Consider the following 17814-nt stretch of genomic DNA (forward strand, 5'->3'; position numbering starts at 1 on the left):
CTTCCGCCTGCTTGCTATATAAGACTATTTCGTAACTTCCGCTCTCTCTTCCACAGGAGGCCTACACGCCGTTGCAGCCATGGTAAGACTCGAGTCTGTTCGGGGATCCAGCGACATCGGAACTGGGGCAGGGAAAGTCTGCTATCAGGGAATCGAAAACACCCTGTTTAGGGGCCTGCAACTTTCTGCGTGGGACCTTGGATCGCGCCCCTGGGAAGGAATGACTAAAGACATTCGTTTCTGGGGAGTGGGGCCAGAGGAAGAGTCATCCCCTGGGCACTCGAAAGCGGCGAAAGGCTTGAGTGTGTATGGAGACCTCCGGCCTCCGCCACTCAGAGTATACTTTTGGAAACAGGCAGGGGATTTGTTCTTTCCCGGAGGCTGCATTTTTCCCAAGCCCGTACACTTCGTGTTCTTGCTGTCTGCAGAACTAAGCAATTTGCTCTGTCGTGAAAACCTGGAGGGGAATCATTGCTCCCTGTGTGACACAGTTTAACGTTCCTTTTTGAGGTTATGATTTGATAGTAGTTCACAGTGTCTGCTTTCTCCCTCGATCTCTGTCAGTCTCTAGTGATTCCTGAGAAGTTCCAGCACATATTGCGAGTACTCAACACCAATATTGATGGGCGACGGAAAATTGCCTTTGCCATCACTGCAATTAAGGTAAAATAGGGTAAGGCGTGGAGAACACAAATGAAACTTAAGACCTCAGCTATAAGTGAGACAAGGTTAAGAAAACATAACCCCCAACCAGGTCACCTCAGCTGCTGGGTAATCCCCTTAGACCTTTACCACATTTACCCTGAAAAGTGAGGAAAGCCAGAGAATCGTCTCAGGTCAAGCCAAAATATTTCACCTAGGGGATGGGGAGTAGGTTTCACTGTCTACGTGAATTTGCTAGGATTTTCCTGGACCATCAGCCATCATCTTGAGATTCTGTGTTTGGTTCCTGCCCCCTTCCCTCCGTGCATCATTAACAGCAGCCCTTCCTGTGACATTTATATGCCCTATAAGTTGGATAATTATGCACCTTGAGGGATGGGTAGAAAGGCCAACAGATTCTGGATTCTAAGTGGAAAGAAAGGTATAGTTGGAAGGGGTGTCACTACATCATGAGCAGAACATTTGCTCGGATGCCAGAGGTGAAGGTCTTTGCCCCTTTTCAGTTCAAGCAGGTACCAGTACTTGGCTTATTGCATGAATCATTTGGTGAATGCAAGCTTGGGTGTCTCCCTTCACCAGCCTAATGAACTCATGGCCCTCCAGGGGGTGGGTGTCTGTTTTTATTTTTTGGAATATGTGTAGTTATTTGTGGAGATGGCTGAATGACTAACTTTCTTACTGTATGTACCACCTCTGGTGTCTGGGATAGTCCTGTCTTGCTCTCAGTTTCCAGCTTCTGGTGCGTGGTAGGTGCTCAGGCAGTGTTAGGAAATGCATGTTATCAGGTATACTGTGGCCTGGTCTCAAAGAACTTTGAGAGAAACTGGTGTTTTATAGGTGAGTTAATTCAAAACTAAATCATAGCTTCATCAGATTTCCTTGGTTTTTAAATCTGCACTGCAGGGAGCACAACTTGTATTTGTTCGCAATTTGTACGTTCTTGGACACTAGTAAGGTAGCGTAAAATTAAGAAGTACCTTTTTCAAGAGTTGTTACAAGACTTAAGGGAGATGGTAAAGGTAAAAGGTGACCATGGTTAACAGGATTCTTCTCTTAAACTGCTTCTTCAAAATTAATTCCTTTTGTATTTATTACTTTAGTTAAACATGTATCATAACTTTGGTAGTGAACTTGAAACGATTTAACCTAAGCAGTTTCAGATAGTGAATGAACATTTTGATAAGTCTTTAGGGAACCTGAATGTCTGCTTATAGTTGGGAAAAGTTGTTCCTATAGATAAGTATTAGCTTTTTGCTAATTTTGTGAAGAGCCAGTAAAAATAGCCAACTCTTCCTCTGGTAAGGGAACTCTATAAATCTTGGAGGTAGAGATCCAGGCTGGGGGAAAGGCAGCCTGAGTGTGGGGAGGGGTGCCTCAAAAGATGTGGTTATAGAAGTAATAAGCAAGATTAGTTGGCCAGGGAAGGGTAGAGAAGGGAATGGAAGTCGCTATGAGCAGAAGAGGGTATTGAGAGGTAATTAAGATCATGCAAGATTTTTCTATGCCCTGATCCCTTCCTGATGTATTTCCACCTGTAGACCTTTGCTATGGGTATTCTTTAAAGCTGGCTAGTCTTCTGTTCTTCCTCTAAATCAGGGATAACTGCTATCTGTGGATTATTGGGAAACATGGAAAGAGGGGGTATGGGGTTTGGGTACGATGACTGGGAAGTGTACCCACTGGCCTTGTTTAAAGGAGCTCTCTTGCCAAAAATGCTAGTGTCCTTGTGAATACTACTTATATAAATACTTTCAGAAGGTAATATAAAGTTGGTATCAGCTCTTCTATTATATGGTATAGGCCCTTGGGCTACAAAGATGCGTGTTGGTCTCCTGTAGTATAGCCTTCTGGATGGAGAAAGCAGGGGTGATAATGGGGCAAAAAAGGGAGCATCTGGATCTAACTCAGGAAATTTGTAAGCCATTATCCAAAATCAGTAAATAGGGTTTGCAAAAATCTTAGCTTGATGGCGACTTTTAAAAACTTGATTATGGAAGTTTTTAAACATCTAAAAGTGAAGGGAAGATGCCCTGACCAGAGTGGCTCAGTTGGTTGGGCATCATCCCACAAACTGAAAGGTTGCTGGTTCAATTCCTGGTCAGGGCACATGCCTGGGTTGTGGGTTCGGTCCCTGTCAGGGCAGGTGTAGAACGCAACTGATCAATGTTTTGCAGTCGATGTAAAGTTTTGTGTTTTGTTTTTTTTGTTGTTGTTTTGTTTTGTTTTTAAGGAAAGGGGCCCTAGCAAGTGTAGCTCAGTCAGCTGAGTGTCAGCCCACAAACCAGGAGGGTGCTGGTTTAATTCCCAGTTAGGACACATGCCTGGGTTGCAGGTTTGGTACCTAGTTGGTTGTGTAGTGAAGGCAACCAGTCGATGTTTCCTTCTCCCTCCTTTCTTTTTCTAAAAATAAATAAAAATGTCTTTTAAAAAGGAAAGGAAAGAAAATTAATAACCCCTGTGGATATATCATCTAGCTAAAATTAGAACTCTTTATTTTATCTATGCACTTTTCTATCCACACATATGTCAAAGCTCAGACATACTATTTTATCAGCATGTATTTAAATTTGAGAAACTTAGACCCTAATCTCTTCTGAATTGACCTGGTCACTTGAATTCCTTTTTTTTTTTTTTTTTTTTTTTCTTTTTTTAAGATTTTATTTATTTTTAGAAAGGTGGAGAGAAACATCAATAAGCAAGAGATACATCGACCAGTCACTTCTCACTCGCCCCAGCCTGCAACCCAGGAAACCGAACCGGTGACCTTTGGTTCGCAGATCGGCATTCAATCCACTGATCCACACCAGCCAAGCCTCACTTGATTTCTTAGGTCACTTTCTTACAGAGAGGAAATACCATCTCTTTCCATTTCCTTGGGCTATTGTAACAAGTTACCACAGACTTTTTGGCTTAGAACAACAGAAACTTACTCTTAAGAGTTTTGGAGACCAAACATCCAAAATGAAGGTGTCACAGAGCCATGCTGTCTCTGAAGGCTCTTCCTATCTTCTGGTCATCACGAGTAATTCATAATGTTCCTTGTCTTATAGCTGCATCACTCCAATCTCTTTGTTATAGCGTGACCTTCCCTTTGTGTCTTAGGGTTCTCTCCTTTTGTAAGGATACAGCTATTCCAGTATAACCTCATTCTAACTATTTTCAAAGGTTATTCTGAATAAGGTCACATTCTGCGACTCTGGATGAAAATACATGGCAGGGGACACTATTTAACCCAGCCTCCCATCCTTTACTATCCAAATCTGATTGATGGTTCAGGTGGCAGATAACCAGTGTTGGTGTTTATGTAATATCACCAGTGTAAGAATTAGGTTTTTTGTTTGTTTGTTTTAAAGTTTGATTTGGGCAATTAGTTCTCTAGGGACTGGTCATCTCTGGGGACTGATAAAATTGAGTTTATGATCTTCAAAAACTGATTATGGGGGCACTGGCCAGGTAGTTCAGTTGGTTAGAGTGTCATCCTGATGCACCATGGTTGTGGGTTCAATCCCCAGTCGGCACATACAAGAATCAACCAGTGAGTGCATAAATAAGTAGAACAACAAATTGATGTCTTCCCCCCCACACACCTCAAATCAATAAAGTGAAAAAAATTTTAAAGCCTGATCATGGGCTACAGTGGCTTATCCAAAGAATGATGATTTTTAGAGGTTCCAAGCAGCTGACAATACTACCCCTTTGATCAACCCTGTTGACCAAAAGACCCTAGTTTTGCTGCTTTGAGAGGCAAGCCCTTTGTTTGCCTCAATGCAGAAACCAGAAGATTCTGCTCCTGAGTGCCATTGCAATGTCTAATAGCCAGCATTTATCGACAAGTACACAAGCTGGGCAATGTGAAAGAAAAGTTCCTGCGTTCAAGCAGTTATCTACCCCAAATTCTCTGTTCTTGGTCTAGCCCTGCCCACAAACAAAACTATTCCTCTTTGCTACTTAATGCTTAGACTTCTTATCTGGAAAAGTGGGTGAAGTACAGGTCATCTGGGGAGGTGTAAAGCACTAGGTTATTGCAGACCTTACCTTTGTGTGCTTTTTGAATAATAGAGCTATAAAGGAAAAAGGGGTGGCTCAGACCCAATTCCAAAACCTCTCCTTAGGGTGTGGGGCGAAGATACGCTCATGTGGTGTTGAGGAAAGCAGACATCGACCTCACCAAGAGGGCAGGAGAGCTCACAGAAGATGAGGTGAGGACAAGGAAGGGGGTTGTGGTTGGGCCCACCTTGGAAGGGTGCCATCTGGGTCTGACCCTTATCCTGCCTGCCAGGTGGAACGTGTGATTACCATTATGCAGAACCCACGCCAGTACAAGATTCCAGACTGGTTCTTGAACAGACAGAAGGATGTGAAGGATGGAAAATACAGCCAGGTGTGTATTGAATTGAAAGCTTAGATAGGCAGGGGACCCAGTTAAAACAGAGTTGGTCATGGGGGTTGGTTGTTGGTAAAACAAACATCCCTCACCCTGTCTTCCAAATCCAGGTCCTGGCCAATGGTCTGGATAACAAGCTTCGTGAAGACCTGGAGCGGCTGAAGAAAATTCGGGCCCACAGAGGGCTGCGCCACTTCTGGGGGTGAGTCTTGGGTGGGGGTCTCCTTTCCTTCCTGCCCCTAGGCTCCCAGAGACTTTTCGTGTTCTGTCTTACCAGATCTTTTCTGTGTAATGTGTATAACCTGTGATCCTTCCCTTTTCTCACCTGCAGTCTTCGTGTCCGAGGCCAGCACACCAAGACCACTGGCCGCCGGGGTCGCACTGTGGGTGTGTCCAAGAAGAAATAAATCTGTAGGCCTCGTCTGTTAATAAATAGTTTATACACCTGTGACTTCCCTTGTGCTTATACACCTGTGACTTCCCTTGTGCTTTTTCTTCCTTCTTTTGGGGACACTGATAGGGAATGCTAGATATCATGAAGGACCCTGTTGGTCACCTTCCCAAATCTCTTAGCTGATGCCCCCACCCCTAAGTTATTAAGAAGTCAGCAGTCAACACTGGGCCTTGAGGATCCCAACCAGTTTTCCCTGGGGCTTGAGTGCAGAGTGGTGTAGCACACTTAGGTAGTTTGAACCCAGTCGATAGCAGCTCCAGAGAGGATTTTTTAAGTTTTGGCCACCCTAGCTTTCTAAAGATGTGAGGTGGATGTCAGAGATTTGGGAGTGGGCTACAGATTTCTTGGACGTAGAATCGATGGATTCCATACCCGGAGATGCACCGCATGGTTGGGAAGGCACACTGATTCAATTAAATTCCTGCCCTGTCCCCGGAAAGCCCTACTTTCAGGAGGGTTGGTGTGCTGCCGACGGACGCTTCCTGCTGGGATTCTGGGCACGCCCTCCCCGGAAAAGGGGCGGGGCTGCCGTGGGTGGTTGGCGGAAGCCGGAGCCGGAGCCGCTGGTGCTGCAGCTTTTCGCCAGCCATGGAGGCGAGCTTCAGGGCAAAGGGGCTGCGACAAGGTAACTTCCCCTCTGCTCCGGCCGTGGTCTCCCGCATCTGCCCCTCGATGCTAGTAGGGCCCGCGCGCTCAGCTGGCCTCATCCCAGGCGTGGTCGACTGGGGACCCAAGCTGCTGAGATCTGGGCTCCACCCACCAGCCGCCCTCCATCTTTCTCTCCAGGTTCCCTCTGACTGCGCCACACCATGTCCCTCAAACTCTTCCGGCGCCTTCTCCTTGCCGCCCTGCTGCTGGTAATTGTCTGGATCCTCTTCGGGCCTGCGGGCCTCGGGGAGGAGCTGCTGAACCTCTCACTAGCCTTCCTGCCCCCAGCACCAGCGTCGCCGGGACCACCCCTGGCCCTGCCCCGCCTTTTGATCCCCAACGAGAACGCGTGTCGCGGCCCTGGCTCCCCTCCCTTCCTGCTCATCCTGGTGTGCACAGCCCCGGAGAACCTGAACCAAAGAAACGCCATTCGGGCTTCGTGGGGAGGGCAGCGCGAGGCCAGAGGGCTCAGGGTGCAGACTCTCTTTCTTCTGGGAGAGCCGAGTGGGGGGCATCCCATCTGGGGCTCCCATGAGGACAACCTGGCACGGGAGTCAGCGGCCCAAGGGGACATCTTGCAGGCGGCCTTCCAGGATTCCTACCGCAACCTTACTCTCAAGACTCTCAGCGGGCTGCAGTGGGCCTACAAACACTGCCCCATGGCCCGCTACATCCTCAAGACTGATGATGATGTGTTTGTCAACGTCCCAGAACTGGTAACAGAACTGGTCCGTCGAGGGGGCCATTGGGAACAATGGGAGAGGGACACAGAGCCCCAGAGAAAGACTGAGCCTAGAGATGAAGAGAGGGAAGGAGGCGGCCCCACTGTGGGGAGCCAGCCCGTGCCTCTTTTGTACCTGGGCCGTGTGCACTGGCGGGTCCACCCCTCTCGGACACCAGGGGGCAAGCACCAGATATCAGAGGAGCAGTGGCCTTCTACCTGGGGCCCCTTTCCACCCTATGCCTCGGGCACAGGGTATGTGCTCTCAGCTTCTGCTGTGCAGCTCATCCTCAAAGTGGCCAGCCGGACACCTCCTCTGCCACTGGAGGACGTCTTTGTAGGAGTAAGTGCCCGACGAGGAGGCCTCGCCCCAACCCACTGTGTCAAGCTGGCTGGTGCCACCCACTACCCCCTGGACCGGTGCTGCTATGGCAAATTCCTGCTGACATCCCACAAATTGGACCCCTGGAAGATGGAGGAAGCCTGGAAGCTGGTGGGTGGCTCTGATGGGGAAAGCCCTGCACCCTTCTGCTCCTGGCTCCAGGGATTCCTGGGCATCCTGCGGTGTCGGATAATAGCCTGGCTTCACAGCTGAGAGGACCTGAGCCGTAGGAGAGCGGTGAGGCACTCGGGGCCAGCTAGCACCCCCACAACCCTTCTCCCAAGCCCAAGGCCACTGGCTACAGCTGAGCAGTTTCTTTATACCAGATGCTCAGCTCAGTCTGTCACTGAAGACTGAAGGATAGAGGGGAAATCCGAGGCCTGGCTTACCAGCCCCAAATATAGTCATCAAGAGAATAAAACAATGCTGAGGTCATTCCTCTCCATCTATGGCAGGAGAGGGCACAAGTCCCTCAATAAACTTGTCTTTTAACCTTTTTGAGCGCAGTGTGGTCCTCACCAGGAGTCCTGGCACACACACCTGGGGAGCCTGGCGGATGCTAGGCCCTGCTGGATGGGAAGCACGTTTCCAGAGACATGGGTTTGATAGAGGACAGTCTCTATGAGAAAGGTCCCTAAAGAACAAAGCTAAGGGCATAGCAACCACAAAATATGGGGTGGTACAGAGGCAGGACACCATGACCACTTGGAGCCTATAGTAGCCCCATGCTGGGCAAAGGTAGGGGGCAGGCCCACAGGACGATCCAGACACATTCAAAAATCTCACCCTCCTCTTTAATACCAACCCACCCCAGGAGCCAGTTTTCACTCCCAGTTCCCAAGAAGCAGTCATTTCCCCACAGGTGATCTTCAGGAGAGATTGTTGTTCCCAGGCCACCCTGGAGCCTGGCTCAGCGCGTAAATCTGTCCAGGGCAGATGGCCGAGCCCCTGTGGACTTGGCCACCTTTTCTTGCTGTGACTGCTGCTGAAGGCTTTGCCGGACTTTGTCCTGGGGTGTGGTAGAGAGACAGGCAAAGTGAGAAATGGCAGGCTGGAAAGGCCAAAGGCATACACAGAAGGAGGATGCAATTCATGGAAGGCCTGGCCCACCCCCCAAATGCTCCTTTACCCTGTGTTCCTCGTCCATGACCTTCCTCTTCCTCTTCATCAGGCTTGCTGTCGAGCTTCGGCCCTTCTTCTTTGGCTTTGGTTGGAAGGGAGCCTTGGACTCTGGGTCATAGCCCTGGGGGAGGGGACAGGAGTGAAGTCTGTAACAGCCTCAGAGATAGGGAACTGTGGCAGCAGCCACCTGCTGTGCCACACGTCTGGGGATGTGGTCAGGGAGGATGTGTCTGAGCACTCGGGCCTGTTCCGTACCAGCCTCTCTATCCGTTCCTTCTTTTCCTGCTCCAAAGAGATGACATCAACCTCTGCCAGGGTTCGTGGGTCCAGACAAATGAGCTCTGCAGGTACCTGTAAATGTCACAGGACAGCAACGGATAAGGAGGATGACCCCAAAGAGGGACTGAAGCCAGGGAGACTGTTAAATCCCACTCTTCCCAAGACCCCCAGCTTGGGACCTCTTCCCCACCCCCAAGCCCCACATACTCACCTTCTCCAGAAGGGCCTTCACTTCCCACTCCTGCCGCTGCTTCTGGCTCCTGTATGGGTTGCTCTCCAGGCCATCAAAGTTGGGCTCAGCAGCCCCTGGAGGGAGGGAAGAGCATGGAGTCATAAATAGGAACCTAGTTCAACAATACCAGCCTGATTAAGCGCCTTGCTCCTGGCTGTCTCAGGCCTACTCAAACTTCTATCTAGAGTTCATTGACTTTGAGCCCCATCACCTGGACCACTCACCAGGGACCAGCATGCTGGTGATTCCTCCATTGTGCCCCACCCCCAGCACATCTTCAAAGGGGCAGAACTGAAGGCCATGCACGTGGCCTGAGAGCCGGTGGGTGAGGTAGGGCTTTTCCAGGGAGGGTGGGCTGGCCTTGCTCTGCCCTGCCCATATGTTGACCACATCACCCATTCCTGCAGCAAGCAGTCCCCGCTGGGAGAAGGCCAGGTGCCCCGCTCCCTGGGGCAGGGTCCGAGCACTCAGAGGCTGGTATGCTCTTCGCAAGTCAAAGATCTTTAGCTGGTGATCCAGGCCAGAGGTGGCCATGTACCTGATGGAAGAGGGAGGATCAATTAAGCTAAGTAAGGTGTTACTAAAGATGCCTGTGGCCAAGTCCAGGCATCAAGTCTGGCTGAGGAGAAAGACTGATAGTAACCATAGCCATCACACCAGACACTCTGCAGACACTCTTGGTTACGTGTCACATAACTCTTGTACTATTTTTATTTCCCTTTTACAGATAAAGAAACTGAAGCTCAGAGGAACGAAATCAGGGTGAGGGATAGAGCTAGAATTCCAGGCAGGCTTGTTTCTTTAGCATGTGTCCTCTAACCTACTCAAGACGTGAACCAAAGGGAGCATGCAGGTGGCAATGTCTCTCTAAATATGATGTCCCACTGCAGATAGGAAGCACAGCAGCTCAGCAAAGGGAAGGATCAGGAAGGATTGACTACAGTGGTCAGGGAGGACTTCCTGGGAAAACTGGAGTGTAAGCCAATCTCAGTAATTCTCAAGAAAGCACAAGAATCAGAGATACAGCATGTACAAATGAATGATCAGAGTGGAGATGGTGACACAGAAGCAAAAGTTTATTTTCAGGAATGGTGGGAAATACAGCCAGGAGGATCAGGAGGGAACAAGCTGCAGGGGTTCTTTCAAGTCAGACTGAGGCCCCAATGCCTCAAAAGCACTCTGCCAATAACAAGTCACAACTGAAGACTGCATGGACCTGAGAAAACCCTAGGAGGTAATGAAGTCAAGTGTTAGACGGCCCTACCGCACTCTCTCTTGCCCTGAAGGAGGGAGGGCAAGTTTGCTGACAAGAGTCTCTCAAGGAATCAGGCACTGCATAATTTGTTTATTTTCTGAGTTTGGAGTTTCTACCTACATTGAAGTTGTTCCTCAGAAAGGGAGGCTGAAGAAGAACCAGCCAGACCAGGAGATGTATGTTTACCTAAGGGCCAAGAACACTCTTTAGCTATGGCTGTGAACCCAGGAGCGGGGAACTGAAGAGTTCCTAAGAGCAAAGACTTGCCCTGTGATGGGGCCAAACAGAGGCCCAGCTGGATACTTCTCACAAGACCATCGGCCCCAACTCCACCAAAGGGAAAGGCCATCAGTACAAACCAGGAATTACTGAGGGCTCATGGTGTACAGGGTCACACCCTTCAGTGAACCAACAACTCTGGGGCACATGCTGATTCCTCACCCACCTTTGGGATACCCTATGCAAATACCAACCCACTGGTCAGATGGGCACCCAAGCACCACACTACTAAACTTGTAAGAAACAGTTCAACTTTGAGAATCCAATCCTAAAGCAAGCTTCCAGAAAGCCTCTTAAGGAAGACAGTAGGCCTCATCTCTGGAGCCCCTGTGGCCTGTCTGAGGCTCTCCTGAGGAAGGCCAGAGATAAGGGGGCTGGACCTAAGATCAAAGACCAAAATGGTTTAGTATCTAAGAGTTGACCACACCTCAGTAAACTGGCTGATGACCACCTAGGAGCAGGAGCAGCTGACCCAGGTAGCCCCGGGAAGGCGAACTATAGCTCAGGTCCAGCAACCCAAAAAGCCCCAAGATAGGCCTCTTCACTGTCCTAGAGCCAAGCTGGCATAGCTATGGAATCAAAGAGGGTGGAACCAATCACCTGCCCACAAACATACAACTCCAAGAGTCTAAGGGGTCTGAGCCTCTGGAAGACTTTCATAAATTGGTGGCTGCTGGGCTTTTCCTGATTTCATTTAAAACAACTTAAAGATACAGTCATGTAGTTTATATTTAAAGTAGAATCCTGAGCAGCAGTGTAAAAGAGGAAAGCAACTTGTCAGAAAGGTTATTCTGACAACACCCTGCAGAACAAGGCAGGAGGAAAAACTGGAGGCTGGACACTGATTGTGAGCACCACACATGCCCCCTGAGACAACAGGGTGGAGAGAAACGGACCTTGGAGGGGAGAGGCAGTCAGGACTTCACAGGAGGTCATGAACAGCAGAACCTGGGCACACAGAAAGCACTTGGTAAACAGTGCTTTCGATTCTTGATATTTCTAATGACTAAGGAACATGGGGCTGTGTAGCAACCCAGACGTGACAAGGAAGTAAAATTGTGGCTGACAGGAAAACATGACAGAGAAGGAACAGCAATGAGGAAACCTGGGTGTGGGGTATCTTATCCAGTGATGGACACATCAAGTGTCTGGGGTGATATAAGACATTTAAATGAGTAGAAACTAAATGCACCACCCCCACACCCCCCAGTGAATCATTTCTGAAAACAACTGCCACTTGTGTTTGTAAATAAAGTGGAACAGGAATACTGCCCCAGGGCAGGCCCAAAGGCCGATTCATCCTTTTACCCAGAACCTTAACACAGAGCCCAGTCCACAGCAGGTGCCCAGTAAAGGCCTGATAAATCAAAGTAACTAGAGGAAAACACATGAGAATTTGTGTGAAAAACTGTCCACCAGATCCAGACATACATACAAATCAGAACAACTATGAAATGCAAATACTCTCTCAGGAAGTACAGTAATTCAAGGCAGACCCACCACCTCACCCCTCACATCACCAGCCAGACCTGAAGAGTACGGTCATCTTTAATGATGCTGCTGCTGAAGTACAGTGCTCCCTATTCACTGGGCACCATGCTAAACTCTTTGTGCCTTAATTCACTGTCTATAACAGCTTTATGAGCTAAGCCCAGGTGTTGGCAAACTACAGCCAAATAAATATGGCCCAATTACCTATCTCATTAATGCCCACAAGCTAAGAATGGTTTTTACATTTCTAAGTGGTTAGAAAAAAATTAAGACTATTTTGAGTGATGACTTCAGCAGCACATGTACTAAAAATTGGAACAACACAGAGAAGATTAGCCCAGCCCCTATGCAAGGATGACATACAGTTCTTTTTCTTTTTTTACAGGTATTTCGAGATTAGAAAATTATATGAAATTGTGTGCACAAATCAAGTCTTATTAGAACACAACCACATTCGTTTACTGCTTTTGACTGCACAGTAGAGTGGTCAAGACAGACCACTAATCGCCTCACAGTTGCTGGAGTCACAGTGACGCAGCTGTAATCTAAGAGCACTGCAAGCACCTCACAGACCACCAATCTCATTACCTCTCCGTGTCAGGCATGTTTTCAAAGATAAAATATGTAAAATCTCTCTACAGATCAGCATTAACAAATAAACATTTGCAGTCAGGTTTGAGTATTTGAAATGCTAACTTTTTTTTCATTGTATTAACTTAGATTATTTTATTTTTTAAGTTATATTTTGGAACACCAACTTTGAATATCAATTAAGCAAACTATCCTCAAAAAGAGGAATCCAATTCTTCCCATTAGTAGGCCTGTATTTGAAAAATATTTTATTCATTATTTATTTTGAATTTCATTGCTTAAAAATCTGTGATACTGTTTTCTCTCTTATTATTTAAGTCTCTACATAACGCCCTTCATATTGCTTCTTGGCCAGCAAAGCCTACAATATTTACTAATTGGCTCTTTATAGAAAAAGTTTGCTGGCCCTTGAGCTAGATACTCATGCATCATCTGAGGCTAAGACAGGTGTGGCACAGAAGTTATGTAATGTGCTCACACTACCCTGGCTTATCAGGGGTGGCACCAGGATTTAAACCCAGGCAGCTTGACTACAGAATCTATACTTCTTTCTGCCCAGCTGTGACCCCCAGCACCTCATGTCCAAACAACTGACTTACGTGCCTGTGGAATCTACTGCCACAGCCCGGACCCCACCACGGTGACAGAGAATCTTTGCCAATGGCTCCTTCATGGCTGGACTCCATAAGGACACAGTACCTGGAGGTCAGAGAAGAGCTAAAGTTACTAATGGGAACTGAGGAAATTAAACTTGGGAGAGATGGGAACCCAAAACCAAGAGGGGCCGAGAGAAAAGTAAAAGGGCAACTTTAAGGGATTCATGAAGTACAAATATAGAAGAAACGCAGGTCAGGATGGTGAAGAGAGTCAAATCTCAGCCAGGAACCAACCATTGCTGTGACCAAGATGGATAACGGCATTGTAAGGGTTCTGGGTCATGACATCAAGCCGTCCAGCCCGAGCATTCAGAGCTGCCACAATCTTCCCCACTGACACGTCCAGGTAGGTCAGAAACCCTGTCTCTGACTGTGAGAGAAAGAATAAGTCCTGATTGCCCTGTTCTCCCTTTACTGGGGCCCCAGAGAAGTGGTCTTTTTAGGGGCTGCCACCCAGTCTCTGTGCTGCACAGCCACTCACAGACATGGCCAGGAGGAAGTGGAAAGGCAGGAAATCAAGCCGTGTGACGCGGTCACAGCGGCGGATACAGTGGAGTTCGATTCCCTGGTTGTCATAGATGTGCAGCCAGCGGTTCTGAGCAACAGCAAGCAGTGCCTCTGAATGCAGAAACCTGGGAGGAAAGGAGGAGTGGCTCAATGGGTAAGGGGGTTACAGCCATCATTCAATCAGAAATGGGCTGTCTCACTGCCACTGACTACTGACAGGCCACTGACCGGATGTCCCGCACCGCCTCCATTACGTTGATCTCACACATGAGCCTCTTTGTCACCCAGTCAAGGGCAGCCACATGACCCCGGCGCCCTCCAAAAGCCAAGTGCCTGTTGGAGGTGGGGAACAAGAAGGGGAGCACCCTTAGACAATCTGCCGATGCCAGCCTCATATCTCCAGGTGCTCACCCTCACATGCAAGTAAATCACAGGAGACTCCCTACGTCAACAACCCAAACATACACTGGTATGGCTGAGGTGGCCATGGCTGCAGTGGGTAAGGAGACATGACCATGTCCCAGTTCAAGTGTCATTGGAATTCAACCTTACCTCCCAGTCTGAGAGTAATTCAGCCTATAGGGTCCAAACTGCCACAAGTTCAAATCAAAGTGCTGGGGAAGGGAAGTTTCAAAAAGAATTAAGAAGTACAATAATTGGCTCACATCAGTAATTCCCTCTTCTAGTCCCCACTTCGCTCTTGCCTGGCTCCTTTCCCATCCTCAGGCTCACCTTGGCTGCACTTGCAATGTCCACAGCCTCCGCAATGTCAGCCTGGCTTATCTTTGCTGTGTCTTCCCCATCCTCACCTTCTAAAAACCTGCAAGTGAGTGTTGGAGCTGCAGTAAAGCTTCCTAATATGAATTGAGTGTGCCAACAACAAAGTAAGAAAGGATAGTTCCATAAAGCAGGGGCTGGAGAGCTCAAATCAGGGGCCACTCACCCAGGCTCCTCAGCAAGGAGCAGCTCAGAACGAGCAGCTTTAACACTTATTTCCTCTTCCTCAGCTTCAGCCAACTCAAGCCGGCTTCGGGTTTTGGATTTAGAATGTGGCAGCTACAACATTCACAGTGGGAAAGGAGTGTGAAAAGAACCAGAGACTGTGTGGTCACAGGAGAGCCACCTGGTCCCGCCTCCATCTAGATCATCCAGACACTCCCTGCCTGCTACCCCACTCTCAGGATCCAAAATCCTCACCTTTTTGGATTTGTCAATGCGACGGAACTTCTGAGCCACCTCCACAGGGACCGGGGCGGGGCCTGGAAATGGGTCCTGGGCCTAGGGCAGGGAGTAGGCAACTCGCGGACAGGCTTGGATTGACCCCAACCTAGGCATCCTCAAAGCATTAGCCGACTTGCCCCGCCACCCTATCTGGCCCCATGCTCACCCCAGACAAACTCCGCTGAGGCTTCGGATTCCTCCGTTCTCGGGATTTCTTCAGGACCTGGGGCTTCTTGGAGATGCGAGACTTCTTTGGAACGTGAGTGTTCTTTGGCTTCTGGGGGAGTTGTTCTCCATTCCTCTTCTTGTTACGAGGGGTCCCTGGAGAGGCTCCAGCAGCGATCGGAGTTCTCTCTTCTTCCCAGTATCGCCGCGGTTTCTACGGAAAGATAGACCCTTGATGCTCCGCTACCTGAGCCCCGCCCCTCCGACCCCACAGCTGAAAACTTCCCTCCCACCCTAAGAAGATCTCTACCTTCTTCTTGGTCTGAAGTCTGTCTTTCTTGGGAGGGGCAACCTTGCCCGGCTCGGGGGCAAACTCCATCTAGCCCACCCTACGAACGACACACGTGCAAACTCTTCTCAGCTGTAAAGGTTGGACTGGGACCTCCCGGAAGTCCTCTAGCCCTCATCCAATCAGCAGCGTACCAAGTGTGACGCCTTTAGTCGCGCCCGCCTTTAAGGAGAGAGGTGGGCCTCGGTCCCGCCCCCGTGAGTAGCAGTTTATGTACTAATAACAGAAGAAAGGCAAGTCCGGGACCAGGTCCCAAGAAACTGTACAGTTTCTTTTTCCATTTTAGTTTCCCCCTCTTGCCTAAAACCTTCAAAGTTTTGTTTGTTTTTTTAAGCGGAACGCCGCTTATTACATGCTTCTGAACTACAATCCCGGCATGCATCAGAGGGTAGCATTCTGCAGTCTTTTCCCAACATCCTTTGTTTACTTCCGGGTTTATGAATACCAAAGAGAACGTGAGCGGGGTGAGGTTTCGGTTGAGAGGCTTGGGGTCTTCTTTCAACCGCCACACCCTACAGCCTGGGTCGTGTCGATATCCGGACGGAGAAAGCTGGCGGTACCCCGAGAGGCTGCCTCTCAAAAGAGTGCTGTCATTTCCTCAGGCCAGACCATTAGGGGAGCTCAGATACCTTCCAAAGTGTGAGACCCAGCGCCCTTCTCCCGCTCCCGCAGACTTTCGTCTCCGCCATGGCTGAGCTGATCCAGAAGAAGCTACAAGGAGAAGTGGAGAAATATCAACAGCTACAGAAGGGTAAGGCAGCAGGGTGGGTGTATCCTCTCTCCCCAATCCCTTCGCTCACTGCAAATCCAAAGCCATACCAAGGTGTTTTCTTCGCTGCCCCCTGACCCGCCGCCCATCGTTGTCTACTTCGTAAGCTCCATTTTCTGGCTAGGATTGTGGAGGTCAGGTAGCACATTTGATGTCTCTAATCAAGTTTTTCCTCTCACCCACACTTCCCCACCCCCAGACTTGAGTAAATCTATGTCAGGGCGACAGAAGCTTGAAGCACAACTAACAGAAAATAATATCGTGAAGGAGGTGAGATTGGGATTTGTGGAAAGGGGAAGGATCTGTACTGGCAAGAATTCTGATCGTATGTGTTCAACCCCTTCATCAGGAACTGGCCCTGCTGGATGGGTCCAACGTGGTCTTTAAACTTCTGGGTCCTGTGCTGGTCAAACAGGACCTGGGGGAGGCTCGAGCCACAGTGGGGAAGAGACTGGACTATATCACAGCTGAAATGTGAGTCTGTCTCACCACCCTGTGATGTGCCTGACACCACCGGAGATGTTGAGGAACCATTGTAAAGTAGCTCTCCAGAGTACCCCCATTGTCTACTTCCTCCAACTCCTTCCCCTTTAACCTCTTCCCCTCCCTCCCCTAGATCTCAAGTTGTCCACTGATCTCTTTCTTGATTTCAGCATCCTCAGTAAGTCTCACTAATTTATTTGCTTTTTTATCTCTTTACTCAGTAAGAGATATGAATCCCAGCTCCGGGACCTTGAGCAGCAGTCAGAGCAACAGAGGGAGACCCTTTCTCTGCTGCAGCAGGAGTTCCAGCGGGCCCAGGCAGCAAAGGCAGGGGCTCCTGGGAAGGCCTGACCCCATAGTTGGGGGGAGGGAGGGTAACCAGGCAGCTCTAGGGCCAATACTGTAGCTAATAAAATGTGAAAATACCTGGCTGTTTTCTGACCAGCCACTTCTGTTTTAATTGTCTCCATACTCTCCCCCAGCCCCTGCCACCTGTTACCTCAGGTTCAAATTCTTGCAACTGAAATCTGTGACAAAGCAATCCATCCTTTCTTGAGACTAAAATCTGAAGTATCTCAAACTTCTTGTCTGTATATAAAACCCTAACTCTCTCTTATCTTGGTTGGCATTCCCCTTTAGGAAACATGAGGTCATTTACAATTCAACAATTGTTGGGAAGATCTGTTTAGGAACTCACAGTTCTCTAACTTGAGACCCCAGGATGAAAGGTGGTGACCCTCTGGGCTATGATTTCCTGTTATCCTCCAAATAGCCTTGGCATCTCTTAATTCTTTTTAGTATCTCTCTTCCTAGAATTTGTCTGAATGTAGCTTGGACTGATTTAAAATCTCAACACATACTTTGTGATATAAGTCCTCCAAGTTTGTACATTGCCCACAGTTCTTCCATTTATTTGTCCTAAAATTGTTTTTTTACAGAGTAGTTCTTTATACTGATCACTTTAATTGGGTGGCTAGTACTTGACATGGGTCTGTGACAACTAAGGAGAAAAATTTAAGAGCAAATAAAGGAACCAGGGATGGAGATGTTGCTAGGGAGGAATAAACCATTCGGAGGAGCCTAATGTGGCTCAGTGGGTTGGGTGTCCTCCCACAAACCAAAAGGTCACAGGTTCAATTGAGGGTCAGGGTACCTGCCTGGGT

The 17814-nt window shown here is 48.7% G+C and overlaps 4 protein-coding genes and 1 pseudogene across 4 annotated transcripts; 4 read left to right on the top strand and 1 right to left on the bottom strand.

The window, feature by feature from the left end:
- The first annotated feature begins 79 nt into the window (after positions 1-79).
- On the top strand, positions 80-5491 carry RPS18 (ribosomal protein S18). The gene is made up of 6 exons (XM_090280790.1): positions 80-136; positions 529-663; positions 4776-4862; positions 4943-5044; positions 5158-5249; positions 5379-5491. Exons 1-6 carry the CDS (start codon positions 80-82, stop codon positions 5452-5454), a joined length of 549 nt encoding a protein of 182 aa, XP_090136916.1. The 3' UTR covers positions 5455-5491.
- A 539-nt stretch (positions 5492-6030) lies between these two features.
- On the top strand, positions 6031-7747 carry B3GALT4 (beta-1,3-galactosyltransferase 4). The gene is made up of 2 exons (XM_090282201.1): positions 6031-6126; positions 6288-7747. Exon 2 carries the CDS (start codon positions 6311-6313, stop codon positions 7463-7465), a length of 1155 nt encoding a protein of 384 aa, XP_090138327.1. The 5' UTR covers positions 6031-6126; positions 6288-6310; the 3' UTR covers positions 7466-7747.
- Positions 7748-8024: 277 nt separating this feature from the next.
- On the bottom strand, positions 8025-15508 carry WDR46 (WD repeat domain 46). Its single transcript, XM_090282200.1, has 15 exons — positions 15361-15508; positions 15052-15264; positions 14862-14942; positions 14608-14720; positions 14397-14484; positions 14217-14278; positions 13893-13997; positions 13639-13789; positions 13392-13527; positions 13101-13200; positions 9110-9423; positions 8865-8959; positions 8630-8725; positions 8382-8495; positions 8025-8261 (listed from the first exon to the last, which is right to left on the bottom strand). The coding sequence occupies exons 1-15, from the start codon at positions 15427-15429 to the stop codon at positions 8163-8165; spliced, it is 1836 nt and encodes a 611-aa protein (XP_090138326.1). The 5' UTR covers positions 15430-15508; the 3' UTR covers positions 8025-8162.
- Positions 12192-12291, top strand: LOC150006822 (U6 spliceosomal RNA; annotated as a pseudogene).
- A 277-nt stretch (positions 15509-15785) lies between the features above and the next one.
- PFDN6 (prefoldin subunit 6) lies at positions 15786-17078 on the top strand. The gene is made up of 5 exons (XM_090282202.1): positions 15786-15863; positions 16002-16150; positions 16368-16438; positions 16518-16642; positions 16873-17078. Exons 2-5 carry the CDS (start codon positions 16087-16089, stop codon positions 17000-17002), a joined length of 390 nt encoding a protein of 129 aa, XP_090138328.1. The 5' UTR covers positions 15786-15863; positions 16002-16086; the 3' UTR covers positions 17003-17078.
- Positions 17079-17814: the final 736 nt, after the last annotated feature.

This window comes from Furipterus horrens, unplaced genomic scaffold (genome assembly GCF_987537825.1).
Source record: "Furipterus horrens unplaced genomic scaffold, mFurHor1.1.pri manual_scaffold_6, whole genome shotgun sequence".
Lineage (NCBI taxonomy): Eukaryota > Metazoa > Chordata > Mammalia > Chiroptera > Furipteridae > Furipterus > Furipterus horrens.

What these genes read in the sequence shown, in the direction of transcription:
- RPS18 (XM_090280790.1), top strand. Translation starts at nt 80, where the DNA reads ATGGTAAGACTCGAGTCTGTTCGGGGATCCAGCGACATCGGAACTGGG. An exon ending in GAGAGCTCACAGAAGATGAG is followed by an intron (nt 4,863 to 4,942) that starts GTGAGGACAAGG and finishes CCTGCCTGCCAG; the next exon opens with GTGGAACGTGTGATTACCAT. An exon ending in AGGATGGAAAATACAGCCAG is followed by an intron (nt 5,045 to 5,157) that starts GTGTGTATTGAA and finishes TTCCAAATCCAG; the next exon opens with GTCCTGGCCAATGGTCTGGA.
- PFDN6 (XM_090282202.1), top strand. Translation starts at nt 16,087, where the DNA reads ATGGCTGAGCTGATCCAGAAGAAGCTACAAGGAGAAGTGGAGAAATAT. An exon ending in ATATCAACAGCTACAGAAGG is followed by an intron (nt 16,151 to 16,367) that starts GTAAGGCAGCAG and finishes CCCCACCCCCAG; the next exon opens with ACTTGAGTAAATCTATGTCA. An exon ending in GACTATATCACAGCTGAAAT is followed by an intron (nt 16,643 to 16,872) that starts GTGAGTCTGTCT and finishes CTCTTTACTCAG; the next exon opens with TAAGAGATATGAATCCCAGC.
- WDR46 (XM_090282200.1), bottom strand. Translation starts at nt 15,429, where the DNA reads ATGGAGTTTGCCCCCGAGCCGGGCAAGGTTGCCCCTCCCAAGAAAGAC. An exon ending in CTCAGCGGAGTTTGTCTGGG is followed by an intron (nt 14,943 to 15,051) that starts GTGAGCATGGGG and finishes TCCCTGCCCTAG; the next exon opens with GCCCAGGACCCATTTCCAGG. An exon ending in AGGAACGGATAGAGAGGCTG is followed by an intron (nt 8,496 to 8,629) that starts GTACGGAACAGG and finishes CCCCTCCCCCAG; the next exon opens with GGCTATGACCCAGAGTCCAA.
- B3GALT4 (XM_090282201.1), top strand. Translation starts at nt 6,311, where the DNA reads ATGTCCCTCAAACTCTTCCGGCGCCTTCTCCTTGCCGCCCTGCTGCTG.